Source organism: Plasmopara halstedii, assembly GCF_900000015.1.
Source record: "Plasmopara halstedii genome assembly, contig: Scaffold_3060, whole genome shotgun sequence".
Taxonomy (NCBI): Eukaryota; Oomycota; class Peronosporomycetes; order Peronosporales; family Peronosporaceae; genus Plasmopara; species Plasmopara halstedii.
Window position 1 is genome coordinate 2679992 of NW_020189964.1, and position 15829 is coordinate 2695820.

Consider the following 15829-nt stretch of genomic DNA (forward strand, 5'->3'; position numbering starts at 1 on the left):
ACTAAAACAACTAAATATTGTATCAATTTTATACGAAAGAGCGTCTTTACATAGGTTAAGGTTTTAAGTACTCTTGGAGAAAGCGGATTGCAATCCGCTACACTCGTACTGGTTCTTGTAAGGAACGTAAGGTATGTTACCTTAGCTTACCTTCCTCTAAGCAAAGAACTACGGCAGCCCCGCTGCAATTTAATAACGAGAGAAGTGTACACTCCCTGTTCTCTAAGGGGGAACAAAGCGTGAGGGTGCGTGCTTTGTAGCTGTCAGAGTTTGAGGCGACCCTCAATGCGGACGGTTGGTTTGATAAGGTTGATTGAAATAGCCTTAAGACGGGCGAGATGGCGTCTTTTCCAAATCTAAAGCGTAGAGATTAAGACTCATCGGCGTTTTTTGTCATCTTTTCGTACCACTTATAGAAACCTTGTGTAATACGTCAATCGCTCCTATCAAGGAAAATAATGACGCTTCAGACGCCTTCTTTCCTGCAAAGCGCGGAGCGGATATGGCGAGGGGATTAGATTCTCCTCTCTGGCGCCAAATTTCTGGGTGAGAACTGCTTATCGGAATGACAAATTGATAGTGCTTATGATTAGCTAAATTCAACACAATTTCGGCGTAAACTCGTCTTTCCAAAGAATATGTCTCAAATCGGTTGCACTCTGTAGAGTGCAACCGACCTAGTCAAGTAATATTATCAAGCGATTGTGGAGTCAATTTGGTATTTTTTTCCTCGGTGCGCACGCTCTGAGAATGAATCATTATGCTTAACGGATGGCTAATGCACTAGTTACGCTCAATCATCAAGTGACACTGTTGTTCCGGCAATATTGTGGTGCTGCACAAATCAAATTTAACGATTATTTGCCCATAATTGTGCAGACTGCGGGACGTAGAATGTCAAAGTATGCTTACAAGGGGTGCTATTATGAATGCGCTCTCGCCAATGTACACAAGAGCCTTTTTGGCGCCGACAAGACCCCATTTTGGGCTTCTGTTTTGGCTAAATGGCCTGCACGTGGACCCCGCAGAGATAAATACCATGAAGAAGTAAAGTAGCTTGATCTGGCGAATTACTTTCAGAAATACAGTGCAATTTACGCTGACATGTCACAACTTCTTATCAACCTCCTTAAAATGAAATGGCGATGGGCTGCAGCCGAAGAGGCTGCGAAGTAAAGTTTCATGTGTAGCATATTCAGGTTCTTTCAAATCTAAATTGGTTAAATGTCGTCAGTAACGCTTCACCCTTTGCTCCAAGCTGTACATTACCTCAGTCGAATTCTGATGACATCGGAGCTTGATCGCGTCTGAATCTTGCTAGCTTTAGTCGTGAAATGATAGCTACCTGTTTCTGATAAAAATTTACTTGCAATGAAGTGTGCCCTTCATAAATACAGGCTGCACCTGCTTAGCTGTAAACCGCTTGCTAAATACAGATCATGCGTCTCTAGGCACAACGACACTTTCATCACAGCTTCTATAGAATAGCAATAGAGTTATTGTTTGCTGTTGACTGAACCAGTTAGGTAATTTATTGGCCAGGCTAGCTTAATGTGTTGATTAATGCGCTTCTCTTTCACCCCAGCTCCAAACTGTTGCATGGCGTAATGGTGACAACTCACTTGAAGAGGAGATGCGTACATCGTACGGGTTATACACAACATGATTGCACTACTAGAAGTTTGGTTAGTAAGCGATTAAAGCACAGATGGCTATGCGCGCGATCACACCCCTGGATCTATATGTCTAAGCCCAAGACACAGTGAATCACAGCATTCAATTGCGTGATACTCAGCGTGATTATTGCCTCATGATGAAGATTTCAAGCACAAAAAATTTACGAAGGACATAATTTAGCTATCTTGGGAGGAGAAAGATATTCTGATTCGTGTATGCTAATTAATAGGGTTTAAAATGAATTTCTGGTTAAAAACATATTAATAAGAACATTCGCGAACACGTATGAAAAGTGTAATCGAGTTATTCTCTAGTCGCATAGGTCGGCAGCGCTGGCCTGCAGCGAGATTTTAACTAGTGTAGGCTGACTTTGAGCTTGAAATTTTCAGTCTCTTAGAAGACGCATCCAATACCGTCGGTATTGTGGCTTGACGGACATTTTGGGCAAGATGTCTCATGCCATTGCTGTTAGCGACAACTTGGCTGGCGAGGATACAGCTAAGCAGTTCAATGAAAAGATTAGCATAATCTTGGGCTGCCCATTCTGCTGGATTGGGTCCCGCCATTTACAACAAGGACATTAGTCAACATTCCAGGCACCATATTGGCATATCAACCGCTGATCTCGCATATGATCAGATAAGCCGTGTTCATTGCAAAGTGGAGATAGTATGCAAAGCATTTGTGTAAAAAGTCTATTGTACGCAAGCGATGCGCCTTCACTCATTAAGTTTGTAATTAAATTCCGCTTTGTACACTTCTAAGGTCTTTCCTGTCGTTTAAAAGATGTAGTAAGCCCTTAGGCTCCGTCGGATGCTCCTCGGATTGACTATGACAAGGGTGAGGAGGAGATGTCAATTCAATACGAATCGCCGATAGCAGTGGGCTTCACATTGTAGCAAACATGAGGATGATTTTTCAAATATATTGAGCGTCATCTGCCGAGCGAATCGCTATGGTTGAGAGTCAGGATGGGCAGAAGCAGCACATCGATACCAGAGGCAGACAACATTCGCATAAATATGGGAAATTGGTTAAAGTAGTTAGTATGGATTGCCTGCGAGGTGCAACCACTACATTGTATTACTTTAGGTCTTAAGACTAAGAGGCGACGATGTATCATGTATTGCTCATGGTCGTAAGCAGAGAACGCGAACTTATCATAATCTTTATGTTAAGTAGCTAAATCTACATCATGATCCCAGTTGGAGCTCCATCTCAACTATTCCATATAACCGAGCTACTATCATTCTAAAGCAGTGATGCGATTCGAAAGAGCTGACAGTGTATCAAGCCACGCATTGCGATTACTTAAAGAGCGCTTACATATATTGATACACATCTATGTTAGCCGAATATCGGACTCTTGGAACGTGTCGACATTTCACGACAACCGAGAATTCTACAAGAGCTAGCAGCGGGAGAGTCGTCTTCCGCCGGTACTGCTTGATGAGCAAGGGTGGCCCAATCTCACGCGAGAGGTTAAGTGGACCGGCGAATAACTTTGGCTGTTGATAGTTTCGGTTAAAGAAGCAGGTATAACATTATTCAGAATACGTTTATGAGTCTGAGGTTCTACTTCGGGAAGATTGCCTCGGCGCCGTCATCGCTTACGACCTGGTTCTCCTCGCCCTTTTCCTCGCTGGGAAGGCGAAAGGGTCGCCCATCGCAATGTACCCCTGAACAGCGAGTGGGACACACCTTGTGGTAAGCTCGACATTTTCGTCAGTAGCTGTAACAGCTGTCGCATGGAGGCAAGCGGAGCTGTTAACAGCAGGAATTTAAGATGATGAGTTTGACCTTGATGTCCGCGCCGTATGATAATTCGAATAGTAAAGCATTTATTGACGCTAGTAAAACCTCGCTTGGTGCGCTAAATGAGCACTGTACTTATCGGCCTTCTTGTCAGCTTTGAGTGCACACGGCACACTAATCATGACGGGAACAACTTTCCTCGACCATATATCCACTCCACTTTTGCTCTCGGTATGAGCTCAAGGTCGTATATATAGGTCTCCAAGGGCTTCGCCCCATTGCTGCAAGCAACTTTGTAATGGCTGAAGACCATAGATACTACGTGATGATATAGGCATGAATCGGCATGACTGTTGCTCCTATAGTCAAACTAGCTCGGCACTCTGAGTTAGGTCCATCCCGTTGATTTTGTGTCGAACATCGTCGTAACTCCACAACGGTATTCGCAACATCGCCCGATATAGAGAAAGGACACAGCGTTCTTACTCGTGGAGGGTAGCTTAATGGCTTGTCTGTAAACGCGCCGATACGTTCTCGCTTATCATCGAGATGAGCCATCTTGTTCCATATTTGCACAGAGACCACAAAAATACCGAATGTATCGGATGTGGCTTATAAAGACCGATAAGTAACTTCATACCTTTAAACAGTAGGCACGGAAGGTGTGCGAAGCCTGCAACATGTCAGCTAAGTTTACCAAATACGACAAGATTCTTACCTGAGCGGAAAGTAAGCGAGCGCACATACAAACTACCGTACTGATACAATTTGGGCCATCAATACATAGCGCTGACCGAGCACTATGTCGGTTCTCTTTCGAGGTGACGATATCATACGCCTTGTACAGCTTAATGGACTTGAGGTCCTCATCATGAGGCACTACTACAAGCATAGTATCATGTGGTTTTAATACTGTATCACGACAAGCTTTGAGATTAGGCATAGCGGTGCAGCCCGCTTCGAATAAACGGCATCTGAGCTTCCGTCCATTTTCTTCTCAAAGATTGTTGACAACGCAGCGCAAATCGCATGATGTACATATCGCTCCAAAGTTTATCAACTTTGCCACAGACGACACCAAATAATCAATCTAGATGTGAAGAAGATAGGATTGAGGGTAGCATGAGGCTATTCTTTTGCATCCTTGATGACCACCTCTTTTGACACATTTTAGCTTTTGTTTAGAAATTAGTGAAAGGTGGTGCCATGTCGACCATATCTGCGCAATTAGGTTGCCGGGCCGAGCCACTTTCTCAACTTTTTTTGATATACGCTCTGGTGAAAAATGCAATGGCCATTTCTCTGAAGGATCTGCCGGCGGACCATTCTTGCCAATTAAACATATCAAGATATATTTAAGTCAGCGCCAAAACATACTTGTCTATATCGTCGGGAGCTTATTCATGCGCATGCATTCAAGCACCACTCGCAGGTGTTCTCTGTAGTCTCCACGTCCGACTCCTGTGCGCCGCACGACTACGAAAGAATATGTAGTCGGATTTGATATGTACATAGCCACGATGTGGCTAAATACCACGAACATCAATGGTGTATAAGATTATCCTTGAGCCAGATCAGCTACATCCAGAGCGTTCCACTCGGAGTACTCACCGCGATGCGTGTGGTATTGCTGTCACTCAGGGGCAGATGAAAGTATACAACTGGGTCAGGGGCAGTGAACAAAATGCATTAAACCACACTTTTTTAGCATAACATCAAGGAATCGGCTTTGCGCCGTAAATGTTGCAGCATTCAAACATATTATATTCATAAACAATTCGCCACTTGTTATAAGCTTTTTCTCCACATATGTTTGGCACCGAGTGAAAAACATACGCCCTCTCACCTTGCTCGCTTCGTGCTTTGCATGAGAATAGTAATTTTTAGCATTATAATTCCCCTCTGGCCAGGGCTATTGACGTATGACGCAAGGCTCTAGAGCCTGGTCAAATCTATGACGCATTCCCTGATCCAAGGGCAAGATGCGCAGTGTCTCTTTTCTTCACGTCGTAATCTTCTTTCAAAAATAATTCATAAAATTTTAAAAACTTCTCGAGAATACCGGTTTCACTCTTCTCCACTCAGTGCTTTTCGAGTGTCAAGATGACATACTGAACCATGTGTGGACCACATAATTTTGTGTGTATGACACTAATTATGTACCCTGTATAGTTGAACATTCTCTTTCAATTCTGAAGTATTGGAACTGGAGGCACTTATCAGGTTAGAGAGGTTTGCAGTCTATTTGCTATAATTCTAAATGTCACTTCAACTTTACAGAAGTCAACAGCCCGCTGGAAGCGACACGCGATGAGGCGTGTCAGTTGACCTAAGCCTTCCTCAGCAGGTGTATGTACACGGACAGGCAATTCCCGTTACATAACCGCTTCTTGCACATATCGTTTATGGGTAATCCCTCTAGCTGAATGAAAACATAGATTAAAGATAATGAGGGAGATTCACGGTACATAGGATACCACGATTCCTCCATTTGCGATTGATAACCTTCCTTACCCTTTACCAATGGCGCTGCAATGCTCCATACAACAGGCATAGCACACACCCATCCGTATCGTAACATCATGACAAGGATATGACATCCTTCTTACATTCAGTGCCTGGCCCGTCAACTCGCACCTTCTCGTCTTCCTTCAGCCTCACCGATCTTGCACAGGATAATAAAGCTAGCAGCTGTACTCGACCAATCTAGCAGGCAACTCTCTAGAGATCACGACTAATGTTGGCCTACCCTATCTCAAATAAGATATATTCTGAAGACCACGATACACAATCACCCTTCTCAAACTTTTTCTGAGACCGCGGTTAGCTGCAGCTTCCCCCTCCCGAACTCTGCTCGAGGAACAATGCGATAATAATTACTTCCATTTTTGGTACATACAGCTACCGCAGCTTTGTGCCATCGGCGAAAGTTCATCCACTTCCTGACACAAGTAAATTCATGACTCGCGTAAGCTCCACAAGTAGAAAAGTGCGTGGTATTTATCGTTATAACTTTAAATTGATCCATTGCTTCTGCGTTTCACCCTCGTCATGCCTCGGGCAATTTCGATTGAGACAAAGTTTCATGCTATCAAAAGTCCCCAAACTTCACATAACCATTGTTTCTTATTCAGTACGCACAAAAATCAGATCCGCGTTTGGCATCTTCAATACCTCCGCGAATGTTTACTGTTTCCAGCAATCGCGCGTAGTCAGTAGATGCACGATGCTTTTTAACTTATTAGAGCTTTAACACATTTTATACAGTCACAAAACACGGAAAATGGGTGAAAACAACCACAATCCTGACAACTTCACTACTAGAAAGTCAATTCTTCAGAAAACTGGGTTTGAATGTTTCTCGTTGAGCTCTATTGACGACCTTCACGAGGAAGAATAAACCTAGTTTTATTCAGCAGACATGAGATTCTATGTTCTTAGCGATAAGCTTGTCGAACGATTCTGCTTTGAAGCCCTACCTTTCGTACCTCATAGTCGAAAGAGAAGGGGCACGAAATGTGCAAATGTTTTGTGCTACCGCAGATGAGACTTTTGCAAGTACCGTGGAGCTGCTTCTTAACTAACAGAACTCTCTCTTTCTCTTCAGCATGGTCTAAATCCATCAAGCTCAAAGAACATCACATCCGACCTTATGCTGCTTTCGCGGTACAAAAACTATACTCCCCATTAAATGCGGCACCCGACGCACCTCGATTGAGGTAGTGTGTAGGCAAAAAGTCTGAGTGCGAGCCGCATCGTTTGGAGACCGGTAAAGAGAATGGAGACTTTTACTACGTCAGGGTGAGATTTGACATCATCGAGGCGACGAGATATCTCAGCTTCTAGACGTAGAAACGAATATTTCGTCTTCCTTAACGGGTCGACAAGAGTTAAAAGAAACGACACGCCTGCTAGGCAACACCCATGACATCTGTAAAAATCAAGATATGGTTACGTTGGTGCCTTACGCCTTATATACCGAGGCATTGACAGTTAGTGCCCATTCTCGCGCGTGGCTTCCTTGCTGAGAAATCGCAAGCACGACGAACTTGTTGATCTGTTTGAATTATGACCAATCTCACCTACCGAGTGCATTTCTCTCGTCCCGATTCTTGAGACCTCGAGGCTCAACATTGGCGGTCTACTATCTGTTTCCACTGCTGCGGCTTCTGAAGGTGTCTTACCAGCTCATGAGGCGAGCAATTACCACATCTACCCATTGACTGCTATCTTTATGTTCACGACAGGACCGAGGATAGACATGAGCTTATTGTGCTATTCTGTTGCCCCCGGGACAGGTGCGGTATGTTTCGACATCCGCGAGACTTTGCCGTAACAATATGTATAGTAATCTCTGCTTTTTCTATAAAGTACATATATTCAGAACTAGTTCTCTGTCGTCTTATACTCAATGAATACTTTTTATCATCACTCGTGATCAAAGACCGTCTGATTGTCTGACGTGCGGCTGTTAGCCCACAATCATCCAAATGAATACCAATCTTGGGTATACATGATCACACGAAGGTGTAATACAAATTTTGAGAAGTTATACCATTTTAAACGTAAATACACAAGATTACAGCATTGACCCCGCTAAAGTTTTGCTACTAGGTGAAGCGTACTAATCCAACATTCGGGATTTGTTGACGCTAACCGTTTGGGTCAAAGATTTATTTGTGCAAAGTGCACGGCAACCCTTGTAGCAAAAAAAGAAAGATACGATTGGATACAGTAGAACATAATTTAGTATTAGTCTAATTAGAAATAATCCGGAATATACCCTTTGAAATAGCAAAGCAACCTAGACAGCTAACTATATTAGAATTTCCCGATTCCGCTTCCGAAAATAGCGTACACTTAGTCTCTTTGCTATTGTCAATGCGGACGTTCATGTAGACTCATCTGTGCGTAGTCAAGTAATTATTTTGGCAAACATTTTGTACAACGATTTGATGTGGCGCACCAAGCTACGTGATCATTGGTTTAAAATTAAGCCTATAGATGGTTGGTTCTTGAAGCGATGGTCGAGGCGTGAAATACCTCTATTCATTACTGTCCAAAGCTATTCAAGAAGGTAAGCGGCTATATTAATGATCACTCAGCAAGTGAGGAGAGGCGCAAAGCATGAGTGGAAAGATGAAAAGCTGACGTTGGAGTAGCCGCATGCGAAAATCTAATGGGCAAAACAAAAGCATGTGCAGACCTACCGACTTGCAATGCATCCTTTATGCAACGACTTCCGAGCTCTCTAAAACTTAGGACGCACCGAGACTGACAATGTTGCTCTTGTTTGTTGCTCGTAGTCTGCAATCATGGCTAACCTAGCGTATTCCCACCCCCGCAACTACGGCAAAGACTCGCGTCACTGCCGTGTTTGCAAAACCACCCGTGGTCTGATCCGCAAGTATAACCTAAACATGTGCCGCCGTTGCTTTCGCGAGCGTGCCACGGACATTGGCTTTGTGAAGGTAAATAATGAGCGTTAGTCCAATATGGTTTCGAACTCGAGACTGATTTTTGCGCCTGTGTAGTACCGGTAAATTAATTATTTGTCGACCATTCACACGTCGGATGAGAGGGTGATGCGCGTGTCGCCCTTGCTGACGCGATTGTTGCGATTGCACGTGCGACGGAGTGAGGTTGTTTAGATACGCCGATGGACATGTTAATTTTCAGATTATTGGACGAACTTGAAGAGGGAAACAGACTGCCGGAGAGGTGCATCCTCTTTTCTCTGGGTAATCGAATAAAGCTGAATTAAAACCATTCTCCCTTTCGAGATGAACGTATTTTCATCTTTTTTCAGTCATGTAGAAAATCGCAACGGAGTGCCTTATGCCGTGCCGAACTAACACGTACCTGTGTACTGGTTAAATCAAGCCGTGGAGGGTGCATGATGAACTACATGTAGTCGCGTATAAAATGGCACTTTAACTTTACGTGCAAAGCAATCTGTATGCACCAATGTCACGCTATTTATTCGTGCATAAGTATATTCGTGCGTTGTCTGGCCATATCTGTGTGAGTCCAAGTTACCGCCTCGATGTTCTCATGATTATATGCGAATCTCAATCTCAATGTGCACATCGTAACATACCATGCGATGTTCCCATTGTATATTGATTGCCCCACACTATTTTAAACACTAAGACACAGGCATAACGTCGGGCAATAGAATCCCAAACTCAGAATTCTCAATTAAAAAATTTGTCACACTTAAGAAATGTGTCCAAGCAACAAAACTTTACACGAGCTCCTTTGTATATTGTACCCAGCCAAAATTCATACAATCAATTTGTTCGTGGCTACGACAATCGCAACAATCACACAGTATCGAAAGCATATTTACCAAGGTTTTCAAACACAAAGACTGTTGCCGTCATCATAATTGAGCTCATGAAAATCTTGTGCCGCAATTTACCCAAATATATTATTTCACCCGTGCATAAAGCTCTTAAGAGCTACTAGCATCTTACATCTCCAAAGGATTCCTACATACGAACTTGGGTTTGCATAAATCTTTATAACGGAGGTCGAAACTCATCACATAGCAACAAGAAGACAGTTATATTAACAATTTTGCACTACTATGAACTAATCATAATTACAGTTCCTTCACATCCTCGTACACAATCCACTCTTGCTTGAAGTGACCGACGCCAGTGACTTGAGACAACCGCCTTGTTGCTTCTTTTCCACTTGAAGAGCTAAGCAGTTGCTGGTCAACATTCCTCGTATGAATACTGGATGGAGACGTGGGTCCAATCGCAGTATGTGTTCGACTTGATGGCGCAGGTAGAGTAGAACCACCATTCTGAATCCTAGTTTCTCCAGTCACGGCGATGCTAGTTGCAAAGTGACCGCTCGCATTCCCATTCGTACTGCATTGACTCGCTCGCCAACTTGTTACTGCACTTTTCGTCGCTTTGTGCTCGACCTTGGAAAAACGTGTCGTGCGAATTATCTGATGCGTAACTTGGGGCGACGTTGCAACCATTTCGAGTGTTGTAGCAAATTCATGTGATATTGAGGCAGTCGTCTTTTGCCCACACACCTGATTTGAAGCTATCGACGGCGGTTTTGACCTTGCTTGATTCCCTTTAGTGGATTGATCCAATAAGACTCGCAAATTCGAGTTGTTCTCGGACACAAATGAGCTGTGGTTCGAGCTAGATTCATTTGACTGAAGTGGCTGAATAGTGGATGAATACGAAGCAGTCGATCTACTCTCTTGCACCAGTTGCTGTAGGTAAATGACAATGTCCAAGGCACTTGGGCGTTCAGCAGGGTCAGCACGAAGACAACGCGTTGCCAACTCATGAATCTCTCGTGGACAGTTTTCAGAAAAGGAGGGGCGTTTGACACCACGGGCGACAAGTCGAAGGATCTCATTCTCTTGGGCCTTGCCCTGTGGTGGATTCTGCGCGTTCCAATACGGGTAGTCATCCGTGTCAATCTCGGAAAGCACGACACCAAACGAGTAAATATCAGCACGTTCGTCATAATCGCGACCAAGCAGCACCTCAGGAGCGATCCAGAACGACGTGCCAATGCCCACGGTCATGTGTTCACTGCCATCGTAGGAACTGCGCTCGCGAGCGATTCCAAAATCACTAAGTTTAGCCTCCATGTCGGCATTTAGCAATACATTCTTTGCCTTAAGATCACGGTGAATCACTGTAGGATTTAATCCGTGAAGGTACGTCAATGCCTCAGCGATATGATATGCAATAACCATTTTGTGTGACTCCCACGTGAGACGGTAGCCGCTGCGCTTAAACCGTTGAGTGACATCGCGTAAATCACCACGTTCCATTAACTCTGTCACGGCTGAGAGCTCAGTTGGTGTCGTCCAACAGGCACCGATGAACTCGACAATACGCGGGTGACTTAATCCCGCAATGAGAGTGATTTCACATACAAATTGCTCGACCTGATCACGCGTGACCTCACGCTCATTCCGAATTTTCTTGACTGCCACTTGTCGACCACGGTAACAGCCTACGAAAACAAGTCCAAAACCCCCGCGGCTGATACAGCGACCTAGCGCTACTTCATCGTAGTCTAGACGGCACGAAGCAAGGATTGCGCTGCTTAAGAGACCTGTATTCAAGGCAGTAAAGTCTTCACTGTCAGGACTGCTGCCTTTTGGATGACTGTAACCGGAATGAGTTGCAGCCCTACCAACGGGGACAGCTGCGAAAGAGTTTTTTCGATTGAGTGCATTGAAAGCGGTAGTACCACCAGCTTTTGGGGTAACCACTTCAATAGCCTCAGGCGATACAAGAAGGCTGTCATGCTCTCGGTTGCGGCGACGATGCTGCCTCACAATAAGGAATAGCAAAACAAGGACGGCGATTGCACCTACGATAAGCCAGTAGCTAAGTGCACCAAATCCATCGTTATCATCACTGTTTGATCCCGAAGAAGGTGACAAGTCCGGCAGTGCAGCTGTAGACGCACTGAGGACGCAAAAAGTGGCGCCGTGTGCAATTTTCCATACACCTTGCCCGCAAGAAGAAGAAAGACTGGGTTTGTCCGCAGTGAAAGCCTTTAATCGTAAAATCTGTTCAAAAACTTCCAGACTTACGTTGAAATCTTTAATGTCGTTGCCTTGGATGTGAAGTGCTTCCAGTTTACTCGTGTTCAAAGATCCGATAGGGAGCATCGAAAGCGCATTGTACGAAAGATTGAGTTCTCTGAGATACGGACCACCGATGAATTCAGTGTCAATGTTGTTCAAAGATAGGTCAAGAAACTGAAGTCGACTCCAATTGCGCGTGAATGAAGCTCCAAGATTCGATATATTGCAATTATGCAATGTTAAATTAATCACAGATGCGGGAATAAAGTCTGATCTCTTCATTGCTATAAGGTTGAGATCTACGTTGTGGATCGAAAGCGTCGAGACATTAATCGAGCTCTTGACCGACTTCACTAGAGCAAGCGAAGATCCTGAAACGTAACGAATATCGTTGACAAACAAAATTTTGGATGGAATTCTATCAGCCCCCTTAATTGTCAGCGTTTGCACGCTTGAGGGGACCCAAATTGGACGAATAGTGTCAATGGCCAATTTATCGAAAGATGACTGGATCAGAGAGCGTACTGGTGCAGAAGTAGTCGAGTTCCACAATTCTTTCGTTATGTGAAAAGTCCACACAGAAGCTGTGTAGTCATAACCCGTAATACATGTGCAAGACGCATTGAGAACCGTGAGTTCGTCGGGACAACCACCATTCGGCGTCTCTGAATCAGAACGAGTCACTAATGCAGGTAAACCAGCGCATAAGTGAGGGGATGCATTCGTCAAGGTTGTTGCATCCCTATTGCTGACAAAAAGTTGTGTTTCGTTATTGCGAAAGTTGCTATGAAACCAACTTGTCAAAAATGACGAAGACGATGACGAGTTGGGTAGGACGAACGACGCTGCAACAGCTTCCGAACCAGAAATGGTCGATTTCTCAGATGTTTTAGTCAACATTGAAGGTGCTCTACTTGTATCAGATTCGTCATCATCTAACGCCACTGTGAATGACGATGACGTATCCATGACTGCAGCGTCATACACAGATTGCGTCACTGCGCTGATAGCAGTATTAGCTTCTTTGTTGGCTGTAGTATTGAAGTCGACTTTGCTGTTAGAAACGGTAAGCATTTGAAAAGAATTTTGATCTTCTGCTGACGGTGTTGGAGCTATGGATTCTGCAGCATCGTCTTCTTTCGATATTGATTCAGAACTAATCGGCGAAATGAATCCAGATGTAGATCTGCTGGTAGATCCATCCGTGTTCGAACCTAAAGTTTCGGTAGCGGTCGGAGCAGTCGTGATATTTGTGTCGACTTCTTCTACCATGAGCACGTTATTGAAATTACCTCTGCCTTCCGTAGTATTTATGGGAACGGGAGGCACTTCGTCACTTCCTTTCATTGTGGCTATCTTAGTTGTGGTATTACCTGCATTGTCGGTTGCGGTACCCATTATTTTAGTCGCGTGATTTGTTGACATTGTAGTATTGTTGTCGCTCACTGTACTAGAATCCTCTGTTCTATTCGTCACACCAGTGGTCACTTGTCCTCGAGACGACGGTCCCATCTGTTTCGACACCACTGTTGTGTTCAAATAAGTCGTCATATTTGGCGATGTCTGACTTGTGATAGGGACAAAATTCGCGTTTACAGCAGAGACAGACTGCAAGCCACGCAGCGCAAGCATAGTGAAGATGGGGAAAGCGACGATATGTCGAGTACGCCGTTAGACGTAAAATGGATATTGATGAGCACTGTGGACAGACATGAAAGAAAAGCTTACGCATCCATCACCAGTATTAGCACTTACTGGATCTGTGGGACACCGGGCTGAGCTCTTTAGGGGCGGCATATTTTCGTGGCTTGAGTGACCTTAAGCTGCAGTAATTGACATTACTACGACATATCACTGTACGCCTGACGTCGTTTGGGGGCGGCCGTCCAGGCGCCACTCAAGCGTTACAACCGGGATTTTGACTTGAAAAAGCGTGTATGTGTTCAGCTTTTGGTCGCCTTTCGAATTGTCGTATTTTGGTGACCTTACGGTGTAGACAAGTAACGTAATGGATATTGAACATCACGCAGTATGGGCTCCTTTGTGCTGTGGGCAAGGGGCAAGAAATTATTTGAAAAAAATATTTTATGCTGTTCATTCTCCTCAAGTAGAATTTGACAGATTTTATATTGCAAAGTATCACCACAATTATGAACCAGATGCGTCAAAATGGGTAAAATGGGTAAAAGTTCACGGCATTGTGTCGAGGATATCGTTATTCGCAATCGATAAAGGTGTGTATTGCGTGCTGATATCATATTGCCTGAATATCGTCGACGTAACTCAGCCGCCGTCGAAGAGCTCTTTTCAGTTTTGATATCAATATTAGCGCAGTCCTCATATTTGAATCGAGATTTTTTCACTAATTTAATTTAGGTCTTCGACATGATCATTTCATTGAATTCAGAAACACTACAGGGAAAGTACGATGATATGTCTAATTCCGTTGTACACGACTTTAACCGGGAATGATCGCGCGCATTCAAATGCGTTTCACTAATTGCCCTTCGCTTCAAGAGCGACGAAACTAAAGTGTGATTATAGCGCTCTTCTTATTACGCTCTAAATTGTATTGCTCTAAAGTACGTTTTGTAACGTACTTTCAAAAATCTTATACTGTGCTGAAGTCATTTTTTACTTCGGTGTGCAGATCGAGAAAGCCTCATGATATCTGTAGTATAAAAAATACCGGTAAGACCACCGATAATAGACAACTTTATACATCAATGCAGGCTTCAGGATTAGAGGAGCGCAAGAAGGCGCTGGAGAAGAAATTTGTGGAAAAGCGCCCACCTCTGGCTTATGCCAAGCTTAGCGGACGTGTAGAGGGCGATACGCCTTTTGAAAAGCTAATTACTCATCTTCCAGCAGAGCTTGGGCGTGGACCAGTTTCGCCGTTACCTGACCACCGCATCACGCTTGGGGAGCAAAAGGCAATTTCTCGCTTGCACGCGCGCATCCAGTGGAACCAAAGTGAAAGCTGTTTTGAGTTGCAATGTCTCGGCAAGAATGGGATGTTCGCAGACGGAAAGTTTGTGAGTAAGAATCAGACTATAAAGCTTAGTTCAAAAATGCCGCTTAAAATTGGCCATGCTCGAGTATATTTTCTCTGTGCTATTCGCTCCACTATAAGCACCATGAGTGGATACAAGATAATTCAGAAGGTGTGATTGATGGAATTGATCATTTAATTAGATTAAGTAACGATTGATTATGGTCGTAGGCATTTGAAAAGGCCAAGTATCACAAAGGGGTAATAACCATGACGGCAGACCAAGTATGTGACCAAATTCTGGAAAGTTTTCCTAAGAGTGAGCAAGAACTTGGTGGAAGAGATCATCTGCGAAATTTTATCATGTAAGAGTTTAAAAGCATCAACTTTGAATTTCAAACGAAGGTTTTCAGAGGATTAATGCTATTGTACTGATGTCTACAGCTCGTACTTGCAAGAAGACACTGCGGCATTTGAGTGCGTTGAAGGAGCAGGATCGTCAAACCCAGTTTATACAATGAGATCAGCGACGGGTGTCACCGACACCAAGAAGATAATTGCAGTCGATCCATCGCCGAAGCCTGAGGATACTAGTATGGCACCTCAAAAGAAGCAAAAGATTTCTCCATAGGTCTTTTCTAATGCATCATTAGAGGATGAACCAAAGTCTGGAAGCTCAAACACTCAGGGTTCTATCTGAAGAGGTTGCTGCTATTTCAGGTCTAAAGCCAAGTAGACTATTTAGATTGTTCCTTGCCCAATTCTGGAACAAGAGAGTGCGTCATCTCTCTAACATTTTTACTAGCTACAGCTACGGC

The 15829-nt window shown here is 44.0% G+C and overlaps 4 protein-coding genes across 4 annotated transcripts; 2 read left to right on the top strand and 2 right to left on the bottom strand.

The window, feature by feature from the left end:
- Positions 1 to 3750: 3750 nt before the first annotated feature.
- Positions 3751 to 4177, bottom strand: PHALS_07054 (uncharacterized protein; the record flags this gene model as incomplete). The annotated part of the gene is made up of 3 exons (XM_024720455.1): positions 3751 to 3990; positions 4073 to 4105; positions 4151 to 4177. The coding sequence occupies 3 exons, from the start codon at positions 4175 to 4177 to the stop codon at positions 3751 to 3753; spliced, it is 300 nt and encodes a 99-aa protein (XP_024585652.1).
- A 4259-nt stretch (positions 4178 to 8436) lies between these two features.
- PHALS_07055 (40s ribosomal protein s29) lies at positions 8437 to 9287 on the top strand (the record flags this gene model as incomplete). Its single annotated transcript, XM_024720456.1, has 6 exons — positions 8437 to 8439; positions 8498 to 8509; positions 8739 to 8903; positions 8967 to 8971; positions 9132 to 9173; positions 9242 to 9287. 6 exons carry the CDS (start codon positions 8437 to 8439, stop codon positions 9285 to 9287), a joined length of 273 nt encoding a protein of 90 aa, XP_024585653.1.
- Positions 9288 to 10039: 752 nt separating this feature from the next.
- On the bottom strand, positions 10040 to 13816 carry PHALS_07056 (tkl protein kinase; the record flags this gene model as incomplete). Its single annotated transcript, XM_024720458.1, has 3 exons — positions 10040 to 13545; positions 13616 to 13718; positions 13775 to 13816. The coding sequence occupies 3 exons, from the start codon at positions 13814 to 13816 to the stop codon at positions 10040 to 10042; spliced, it is 3651 nt and encodes a 1216-aa protein (XP_024585654.1).
- Positions 13817 to 14745: 929 nt separating this feature from the next.
- Positions 14746 to 15642, top strand: PHALS_07057 (Transcription factor of the Forkhead/HNF3 family; the record flags this gene model as incomplete). The annotated part of the gene is made up of 3 exons (XM_024720459.1): positions 14746 to 15183; positions 15243 to 15376; positions 15456 to 15642. The coding sequence occupies 3 exons, from the start codon at positions 14746 to 14748 to the stop codon at positions 15640 to 15642; spliced, it is 759 nt and encodes a 252-aa protein (XP_024585655.1).
- Positions 15643 to 15829: the final 187 nt, after the last annotated feature.